This window comes from Phragmites australis, chromosome 3 (assembly GCF_958298935.1).
Source record: "Phragmites australis chromosome 3, lpPhrAust1.1, whole genome shotgun sequence".
Classification (NCBI taxonomy): domain Eukaryota; kingdom Viridiplantae; phylum Streptophyta; class Magnoliopsida; order Poales; family Poaceae; genus Phragmites; species Phragmites australis.
This window is the reverse complement of record NC_084923.1, coordinates 818,222-829,340: the sequence shown is the minus strand read 5'-3', so window position 1 is coordinate 829,340 and position 11,119 is coordinate 818,222. Positions and strand designations below refer to the sequence as shown.

General features: G+C 40.1%; 1 protein-coding gene across 1 annotated transcript; it reads right to left on the bottom strand.

Moving 5' to 3' along the window:
• Positions 1 to 922: 922 nt before the first annotated feature.
• LOC133911384 (AP-2 complex subunit alpha-1-like) lies at positions 923 to 10,823 on the bottom strand. The gene is made up of 26 exons (XM_062353607.1): positions 10,300 to 10,823; positions 9,117 to 9,248; positions 8,859 to 8,984; positions 8,224 to 8,286; positions 8,045 to 8,142; positions 7,763 to 7,970; positions 7,219 to 7,290; positions 7,046 to 7,138; positions 6,745 to 6,846; positions 6,520 to 6,617; positions 5,957 to 6,038; positions 5,737 to 5,825; positions 5,368 to 5,473; positions 5,223 to 5,288; positions 4,875 to 4,981; positions 4,686 to 4,790; positions 4,477 to 4,597; positions 3,850 to 4,350; positions 3,654 to 3,734; positions 3,368 to 3,532; positions 3,194 to 3,280; positions 2,972 to 3,097; positions 2,744 to 2,824; positions 2,600 to 2,671; positions 1,622 to 1,701; positions 923 to 1,533 (listed from the first exon to the last, which is right to left on the bottom strand). The coding sequence occupies exons 1-26, from the start codon at positions 10,429 to 10,431 to the stop codon at positions 1,389 to 1,391; spliced, it is 3,138 nt and encodes a 1,045-aa protein (XP_062209591.1). The 5' UTR covers positions 10,432 to 10,823; the 3' UTR covers positions 923 to 1,388.
• Between the last annotated feature and the right edge of the window lie 296 nt (positions 10,824 to 11,119).

Below are 11,119 nucleotides of genomic sequence, written 5' to 3'. Positions count from 1 at the left end.
TATACTCCTCTCATATACTACTTATATTACCTCATATACTACTTTAGATATGTGTGCTTGTCCTGTGCCCCACAACGTTATGCCACGGGCAAGGAATGCATACCGCCAATGCACTTCCACTAGTGCTATTACTAAACGCCGCGTCAATCGTGTCGACGTATTGGCGTGTTGCGAGGGCCAGACGCCTGGGATCAATAAGCTGAAGCGTCAATCGCGATGGCGTCTCTTGTGGCAGCATGACCGCGAAAAGAAGTCACATGTGCCGTCGCACTCGTGTCTCTTGCCAACTTGAGAATTTGTTCCGGGTGTGGACAAGAAAAACCAGCAAATCACCAAAGGTTCAGCCAACAGCTACTGGTGTCTCGCCGATGAAAGCTACGTGTAGCCCGTGACGCAGGTACATCGGACTCCTACCATCGCAATTGGCAACTGTTGCATTGATGTCAGATGCCCTGGATGCCATCGCGCTCATGGCTTCTACATTTAGAATCGCTAGGAGCGGTACGGCAATCCATCCAACAATGCATCATAGTTCATATCAACACCCGCCGTATGATCATATCGTCTCAGCAGAAAATACAAGCACACAGTGACAAGTCGGAAGTTATTTTCGAGAGGCACAAATAACAACTAATATCGACATTGGTACACTGGCTCTCTCTCTAAAAAAAAAAAGTTTGGCAAAGGCCCAACCAGTTTATGCAATCGGCCCTTGTAAACCTTGGACTGAGGCCCAACGGCAGTCACATCGAGGGCCTAGGCCGTTCAGAATATCAACCGGCTGTGTCCAGACGACAGAATACCGCTGATGATTAGAATAAAACCAGCAGAGGAGCTATAGAAACCCATTAAACACTGACCACTGTAATAAGGAAGGAATAATAATGCGCCGATGTGTATCCCCAGTCCAAAGCATAGGAGATATGCAACTGCGCACCATGCACAAATTAAAACCTATTAATTTCTTTTCACTATTCCAACCTTATTGGTACAAATTGTAATGCAATGCGCATCAAGGCAACTTTACAATCGGCTTGGTGGAAAACCTAGCACCTTATACAACACACACAAAACTACTGATATCCACCACCAGACCTGGGCAATACGAGTCATACAAATGGGGCAAAAGGGCAAGATAATGAGAAACAACAAAGAAAGAATCTAGCAAATATGGCAACTGCTCGATGGAGAGGCCTTGCAATGGCCCAAAAGAATCTAATTTAGCGCTTTCCCGGTGAAGAAACCAGCTGGAGCTGACTCCGCCAGCCCTTTCCTCATCGATCTTCAACCACATGTTGTTTAGGCAGCAAGATGCTTGTGGAGACGTTAGATCCTCATATTAAATAACTGCCATGTACATCAAAACGCTATTGCCTTTTCTTCATTTCTCATAGCAACCCAGCAAGCATGGCACCAGGGTCGTTGTATGTGGCAGGTGCTGCAGCAGGCAATTGTGGTGGTACTGGAGCAAGAGTCGGGGTTGCCTGAGTCCTTGGGATATCGACTAAATGTTCCTTGATGAACTCTTTCAACCTGTTCAGCAAAATTCGGAATCAACTTTTCTATTCCCATTAGCAAGAAACAATTATTGTACAGTGCAAATGATGGAGTAAGCTTATACTCGAATGTCAAATATTGGTCTCCCGAAGCAACTGTTAGCCGGAGTTGAGTCCTGTCTTGTGGATCTGTTTCAACTCTTACCTGCAAATAGTCAAAGACAAGCGCCCAAAGTGTTACTCATGTCAAAAAACATACAAGTCTCCCTAAAGGGATAACAACTAATGTACAAAGTTGCATGTTACAAAAGATTAGCAAGTACTAAAATGGGAAACAGAACAGAAGACATTTGAGCTTTCACTGATTTCCACTCAACTCTCATATTGTTTTGCTTTTCATATATATGACCACTCCAATATACTTGCAAAGAGGCACTCATATTCTGTCAAGGATCACAAACTGAATATTTCAGCTTAGCTACAGCTCAGTACATCCGACAAAAGACTCAGGTGCAGCATTTTCTTAAGGTTGGTAGTCAGCTAATGCACAGTTACTGTATCAATTAATTCCACTGTGCTAACAAGTACAAAGGACAGAGCAGCATGCATGCATAAAGATTTGCTGCATTAATAGTCAGCAGAGGCTATGAAAACCATTAAGATATATTGCTGTGTTCAAAGTTCACGCTACCCTTGATCCAACTGGACAATTAGTCTAGTGAGCTGTTGTATGGCAGATAAAAATAAACCTTAAAGAAAAATTGCTTGGGTTGAAACCAGCATGTATACCAAACTGGGGTGGGTTCAAATCTAACCGAATAGTGCTTGTCAGTTACAAGTAGGTCTAAGATTCAGGAGTAAGCTTGCCTTGAGGGTATCAGGGTATTGTCGATCTTGTATAACCAATCTACAGAAGTAGGTTGGATTGGGGTTCAGTTGGGGTTCAATTAATTGTTAAATGGCCGAATGCCAGAATAGCTCCAAAAGAATATTAGGCAAACTAGCTGCATTCAACTGCACAATTTCATCATCCCTTTCTTCACAGAAGGAAAGCTGCCATGCTACAAAACCAAGAATAAAAAACAATTTTTCATCATGCTTACCAGGCAAAGCATGGCACGTGTTGCTTCAGAAAAGAATGTAGTGCACGCGACCAGATTGTTCGGGTTGTTATCCTAAAAGAACAAGAACTTCAATAGTTTGAAAAAAAAGGCTCAAAATGGGGAGAAAGATATCACACTACATACAAGTCCAGGAGTGACCGCCAAATGAAGGCTCATGAAAAGATTAGCCATTTCAGGAAGAGACAATGGTTTCACACCTTTAACCTGTTTGTTCACATAATAAGCTGGACATTAGAAAGATTGTTCCAAACACCACTTAACCCAATAATCATAACGAGCATCTTTCATTATCATGTAGAAAACCCTTCTCTTGAACTCCACTTATCCTTCACAGAACAATCGAGGCCTTACCACTTCTTGGACCTTCAGTGAATGAACAGTTAATGCTTTCCACTGGGGAAAAAATTCTTCAGGGGAAAGAGTTATAGGTTGCAAAAATTTATTCAATACAACAGGGAGTCGAAGTTTTACATCCACCTGCATAAGCAAAGCAAAGACATTACTGTTACCTGATCAGAAAAAAAAGGGAACACCTGGACACTCAGGAAAAACATGATGACATAGAACAATCACCAGTGCAGTTCCAAATGTATACGAGAAATCAAGAACAGCAACATCTCTACTTGCACGGAGATTCACAATCTCTAGTGGAACTTGCACCTAGAGAAAATAACAAATGAAGAATTGAAGAAAGAATTGGAAGAGAACATGAAAGATGCAAAATCATTATACTGCATCACTAGATACCTGCGCTCTTGGAGGAATAGTATCAGGAACTGACGAGAGTTCCATTTTTAAGTGACTAGGAGGCAAAATCAGAGCCCGCACTGACATAAGAGGTGAAGTATTTTTGTTCCCCAGGAAAAGAATAAGACGACCATGATGGACACGCCACTCTGCTTTTAAACCAATCTAGAAACAAGGTCCAGTACGAAAAGGAAATTCGTGTACAAGGTTAAGGCAAGGCAGATATGCAACATGAGGATAAAAGTTTAGTTATGGAAGTGATGCAAAGTAATCAACTCATGCAAACCTGAATGTGAGGATCCTCATACAGTACTCCACTATCTTTTGTGCACAATATATGAAGCTTCTCCTCAACATTGACAATTGGCTGTGTAAAGCAGAGTTCAGTTGACAGGTGCCAATAGAAGAGATCATCCACAATACAAAAAGGTACACAAAAAATAGCTTACAGACCGATAAAGGAAATATGAGTACACTAGTACCTGAACTGAGTTGGACTGATCCTCAAGGGTAGCTAGTGTCAAGTCACCTACTGAACTTTGGTTAGCCTCTAATCCTTGGGCAGGTTGTTGCTCTACAGCAGGAGGACCCTCTATCGCAAGAGGACCCAAAAGATCTGCCAGGAGATCTGCGGGAGAAGCAGGATGGGATGTAGAAGGAGGTTCAACTTTACTCTCAATGTTGACCTCGGTAATGTTTGTAGCTTTGCTCTCAACTTCGAGGGGAGACCCATTTTCTTTGGGAGTTTCAATGGGAGGCTTGGGAGGTTCTTCATAAGTTGCACTGCTCTCCTGAATATCCGAAATAGTTTGACTTGGCATCTTCACAAGAGTGAGATGATTAGCTGCTGTTGCTGATCCATTTGCAGGGGGGTGATCAGCTACAACAAGAGCACTGGAAGTTTGTTGCTGACTTCGTATCTTTATAGCACTCTGCTCTGCTGTGTCAACTTCAGCATCTTCAGCCTTCTTCAACAAAGCAGACTAGATTTGACAAGTAAACCCATAGTTAGGGAAAAATATTCTTCTCAAATGGAATAAATTGACCAAAATACGAGCATTGCCCAGTTAAATATGAGTATAGAGGTGACAGGTTGCAGTGTAAGTTACCTCACGTTCAGGAAATTTTGGCATTTCAGCCAACACATCGGCCAAAGCAGAGCCTTTCCTGCTTAGTTCAAAATATTCAACAGCTCTCTGTTGTATTTCAACATCAATATAGCTCTCATACCTGGAATGAAATATAAACAAGAGAAACAAAAGTTTAACAACACATAAAATGGTAGCATATCATCAAAGCTGGAAGAAACATTTGTTACTTCTTAAATATAGTCAGGATTTGTTGCTGCAGTCCCACATCAGGAGGTTGAGTGTGCATCAATATCTTGGCATAGGTTGAGAGAAGAATGGCAACAGTACTTGTCCTGATGAAAACATGATAATACATACATTACGACAGGATAGAAAATGACATTGAAGTTACTCAAATAGGTGCTTTCACAACTTACGATACTGTTGGAAGTTTATCGTTTATAATAGCAAACAACTCCTTAGGGCTACAACCAGGTCTTCGGGCCAAAAGATGACCATACTCCCCAAGAAGGTAAGCACTCACCTATATAAGTGTGAAAGGACAATGTAAAGCAAGCATGAAAATGTAAAGCCTACCCCAACTTGCAATAAAGATTCCAGTTCAATCAAGGCAATATCATGTAATAAAATAGGCATATTTTCAGCATAAAGGCAAAGCATATTGTACAATGGAGTGTATACCAGGTTCCATTGAAAATTAATATCATCTAGCAGCTCTGCAAATTCATTCCTCTAATACAACAATTTCAGCTGATGAAAAATACCTTGACCATTGTCTCATGCAAAGCAGGCTTGTCAAGATATTCTCTTGCCTTTCCTGCAGCATATGGCTGATAAAATTGCAAGTTAAACTGTAAATTCACCATACAAAGTTGAGAAGATTTTGTGCAACTAGATATATGTGAAAACCTGCAGATCTTCATTGTTGGTGACAAATTGCACCACTCGATACCATATATCATCACTTACAAAATCTCCTGCTTTGTCTATAAGCTGAAGAATAACATCGACATACCTACACAAATAGAAGTTTGATATAGCAAAAACTTCACAAATCAAAATGCACATTCAACTATGATACCATTCGCTACAGTTGTTACTCTGCATGAAATGTAGGAATACAGTAAATAAATATCAGGTTGGTCATTGCACAGCTGAGGCAAACCACAATGCAGACATGCTCTAACATAGTTTGAAATGCCACATTTATCAGACATAAATGACAATTCACAACACAGGAACTGGAAAATTGGGCTGATCCCATAGTCAAAATCTTACCACGAAAGATCTGGAGCAAACTTCTCCGCAAGAATAGCTGCCTTCAGAGAAAGCTCTTCTCGCATTGCAAACTCAGCTGTGTTAAGATACTGTGAGCGAAAAGAAAACATGACAGTCTTAGGAACCCCGTAACAGGCCTAACAGGTAGCATGAATAAAAAACAGGGCAGTGCGGTTAAGGTTTTTTTTTCTTGCAGGACCACTATCACAGGATTAGTTACCTGCAACAACTCCTCAACAATTTCCTTCGCATTTGTAACATCACACATGCCATATAGTAAATCAAGAGCCCTTCTTCTAATACTGCAAGGCAGTAATATATATATGTGAAGTACAGACTGCAGCAAAAGGTGAATAAGCATTACAAAAGAACAGAATGAATTGAATCCACTAAGAGGAAGAGCTAATCTAGATTACATCATTCATAAATGAAAATGTTAAGCATTTTTTATTCTTAGTGTTTAACATTTACTACCATCCAAAGTAACTCCTGAGTGCCAGAGATTTCGAGTGATTTCAGGAATTCTAGGACCACAAGTACAAGATAATGGAGGGAGTACTCAACTACACCAAAAAATCAATGATTGGATCGATCATTACAAATAAAGAATAATAAATATACATTTAAGCGGTTCATTTGGAATTAAAAGTGCGGACTCAATGTAGAAGCCACCCTAGATCGTTCCGAATACCGTCTATAGGGAGAAAAAAAAAGGATACTCATATTATTCTGTTTAGTTCTTGGTAAAGACTCAAAAATAACAAACTGGAAGAGCCTCGAAACCTGATATCTGGATCCTTCAGAGAAGTAATGATTTGAGCCTGGTGCCTTTTGATGATATCCTGCACATCTGTTACTAACAGCATCCTAGTCATGTTTTCCTGTGAAAATGGATGGATTACTGTTACAATATGATACAATTTCCACTTGCACAGCTTTATGTGGATGCAAGATTGCCAGCAAAAGGCATTAGTCAAGTAAAACTACATTCAGAAGAAATGCACTTACCAGACCAAGATACCGAATATTTGGCTCCCGGACTGCAATAAACTTCCCAAGAAGAGCGACACACTGCGACATCATCTCCTTTTCAGCATCCAGATGCATGACCTGGAAGTATTGTATATGCAAACAAACTTTATTCAAGCAAAACGGAAAAAAAAAGACACCAAACTATCAATTTGAACTCAGTTGGTAAAGTGAAACATCGGAGTCTATGTAGACAAATCATGAACATGAAGGTTCTGCAGAAAAGGAAATGGTAAGGCCAAATTGCTACAAACAAAAATAATAAGTCCTATAAACTCACCAGAGCAAGAGCTTCAAATAGAACAGCATGCGAGGCATTGTTCTTGTTAACGTTTTTAACAACATCAGTACCCATCAAAATGCGTTGTAAAACCTAAAGAATGATAAGATATCATTATAGTTCACACATTTTAGTACATGCGGAGTACGATAGTTAAAACAAAAAAGTTGTACCTCAAACAAAGCTCGTCTTGCATTGGGATCTTCAATGGTAGGGAAGTACTGAAGAGCTCTCATTGTCTTAACCTGCAAAAATAAAATTTTATTTTGAGTAATATTTGGATGTGCGGACCATAAAAAAACTAGACATTCCAACAATAGCAACTCCACTTGCGTCAAAAAACAATAGCAACTCCACCTGTTTGAGTTTCACTGTTTCAGCAATGAATTCATGTGGCTGGTTACTTCTTATTCACAGAACAGAATGTGTAACATGGATTTCTAACTTAAAAACTTACGAAAACCAGCTCTGCATCACAGCTTGCTGTATCTTCAGATTTACAAACTGTAACTCTGCTGGAGGGTTTATATAGGAACTATTAAACTATATGACATGACTGATTGCTCGTGTAGCTGTTTACACATGTTCACTCACTGACTCACTGAAATTATCGGTCAAGCATACTAGAAGGTAAAGGACACAAATGAAATACTGATTTGGTCTAACTTAAATAATAAATCAAGCTAAATGAAGATGATGGCACGGAAAGGGAAGTACCTGAAGCCAAGGTGATGGGATTCCGTAGTAAGTGTATTCTTGTGGAATATCTTGATTTCTTGCCAACCTCTCCAATATTCTTACACATTTTGGAAGGCAATTCCAATATGCTTCAGCATTATTGGATACTAATGACACAAAAAGGCTCATGACAGATGTCAGCACACCTAGATCACGCTCATCTAGAAGTTGTGCCATTCGATCGGCCCTGATAGACAAAATCAATTAGCTGATTCATTAAGAAAAATAGAATATAACACTGCATATATTCTATAATATTACCAGCCATCAATATTTACGACATCAGGATTCTTCCTATAAAGCCGCAGAAGGCATAGAGCGGCCTTCTTTCTGACAACAGGACGGCAGCTACTTGAAATCTGACAACCATAAGATGTTTCATTAACACAACCATTCACAAAACGATGAATGGGGAAGATAAGCAAATAACATTCACTTACAAGAAGTTTCTGGACATCTGGGGCCAGTGACTCAGAAAATTCTTTCCCACCAATATTACCTACCTGCAAAATATTTTAGTTAAAGATATAACACATAAAGAACAGAAAAATATGCTAATTGCAAAAAGAATCAGGTAAGAGCTAGACTCTCAAGTCCAGTACAGCTGGTTAAATAGACTACACTGTTAAATCTGGTTATGTTATCAGGCGTGCAATGTGCTATTTCATAAAATGAATATGACGCTTAAGCTAAAAAAACAGAAGCCATTATATTACAACAAAAATAAATAAAGTAAAGAAGTACAAGTTACAGAAATAGAAACCATTAAATAACAAGAAATTGCCTATATTAGAGTAAAGAGCCTTAACATAATGCTGTAAAATTTTGGCGCTGCTTTCAGGTTTGAGTTGCCTATATTCCCTAATGGTGGTCGTGCCATTTTGTTGTCCTTAACTCCTTGTTAAAGCACAAAATACTTTTCAGTAACACAAGTGGTATCAATAAATCAAATGTATTTTACAGTTAGAAAAGGATGCTGATTAATACCCTGAGTTTGATTTGCCGTCAGAATAAAGTATTTGACCAAGTCAGCAGGGAAAAAAACAGAGTAGAACGGGAAGACAGAATGGCATACCATTGTCAGTGCTAAGCACTGGAAAGTCTCATTTCGTCCTATTATGTCATTCCGTACTGTATTTATAACCATCCTTAGGAAATCATTATTCTCGTTCAGTAAGCAAGATGTCACAATGTACCCAACCTGCAGCATGGGTCAAAGGATAGCAATAAGGAAACAGGTACACATGATCGCCTTGACGATTTTACACAAAATTTGAGTATACCATTTGAAAAAGAATGCCATGACTAAGGGTATTGAAACTGCAGGTTTTACCTGTTTCTCAGGATACTTTGGTGCAGATATCAAAGAAACAGTTTCCATATGCCCAAAATCAACATCATACCCCAGCATATATATGTAAAGCATTTTCCATACATACTTTTTCTTCTCGTATGGTGATAAGCTCTGCAAGATAAGAAATCATAGTGATTTATAATACAGTTGCAACCTTTTGTCGATCATTTAAGGGGTTTTCTTTTCAGGCACATCAAGGGGAGGGCTGCAACTGCATTTTTTAACAGCATTACTCCAAGGGAAAAGCAATGCCTTTGGTGATTGAAGTTTTTATCTTGAATGGAAATGGTTATCTTTGGCATTATCCACTAGTTTAACATGAATTGCCTAGTATGGTCCATATAACATCTGAAACATTGAGGAAAACACGAGGACACTGTTGTGAACAGGAAAACAAGTTAATGGATTTGTGTATCTTTGTATATGGGGCATTTTACATGTCTTGTCGTCTTGATGAGATGAATAACCCCACACGGTTAAGTTAAGGTAGTATAGCAAAGTGTGGTACCGTTTTTTGGTATAGAACTACAGAGCTCCCTAATGCAGAGCCATGCATATGAGCAGATCTGTACATGGCAAAGTTTCATTTCATGTGTCAGCAAGTATGTTTCCAGACAACAAAGGCTCAATGCTGAGTCAGCATTGAGCCTTTGTCCGGAAACATATAATTCATACAACAAGTTGTAGAGCATTGTTATTGGACTTTTCACATCAAAATTTATAAGTTCATTTATACTCTTAATCCCGCAATTACTACATGGATGTCTTTTTAGAATATAGGCAATCAAACTTGTCAAACTTTGCTAACATTATTTTTTAAGAACAAGTTTTACTAACATTTAACCAGAAAATTTGATGGTCAAAGGTGTGGATGGGAGACCTCAGCGACGGTTGAATGACAAATATTTAGTAACAGTCTAACATGAGGTGTAGAATTATTTGTGCTAGTCCAACATAAAATACTGCAAGGTAAAGAAGTAATAACTAGTAGCATCCCCCGAAGTCACTACCAAGAACCAATTCAGCTCAGCAACACGCAGCTCTTTGATTCTAATGGAGCGGGGCAATAGGAGCAAAGCCCTGAGCGCACCACACCTCAATTCTGCAAATGCGCTTGCACCTAACGACCCTCGAAGGAAGGGGAGGGAAGCAAGCGAGTGACCTTCTCGTTTTTGAAGCGCGTGCGGATGTTGCCGAGCTCCTTGTCGACGCGAAGGCGCTCCTGCTCCTTGTTGTGGCAGTTGCGTATGTCGCTGATGAACACCGACAGCCCCCGCATCCCCGAGAGCGCCATCTCCTCCTCCTCCGGCCGCCCTCGCCGCGGCCTCTAGAGAAACCCCAGATCCGCGTGCCGCCGCGCGAGATCTGGCGCCCGGATTGGGGGAGCAGGACCCTACGGGGGCGGCGGGATGGGTCGGCGGCTTGGCGATGCGGGGAGGAGGGGTTTTGATTGGGCCGCGGCGGTCGTCGTCGTCGTCGTAGGTGGGAAGGGCGCTGATCTGCCTCGGCGGGGTGTGTGCGTGTGCTGGATTGGGGCGCTTTTTCGCTGGTAATCTAGAAGGTTTATTGCGTCCGCGAAGAGACGAGGAAAAAAAAAATGATCGGGTTGAAGTTTAAACTCGTCCAGGAGGGCTGACCACTCGTGATTGAATTTTTGGATCTCCCCCCTCTCTTGTTCTGTTTAGCAGCACAAGCTAGGCTTGAGGATTCACAAACAAATTCTTGAAGCGTTTGTATTGAGCCACCTACAAATTCATAGGGTTCAAATAAGTTATAGTTATATATTAGGGTCATTTGCAAAATTATCACTGATTTTTTATTTTGTTAGAATATCACTCGAGCGATAGTTTTATTGGTATTTTTTAATTTTTAGTGGCAACAAACTTGTAATTACCTCTATACATTATTGATCAGAGAACCGAAGAAGAAATTTTTATTTTGTGTGAGGAAGCTATTTAAATTACTAGCTTTTTTTGTTTGTA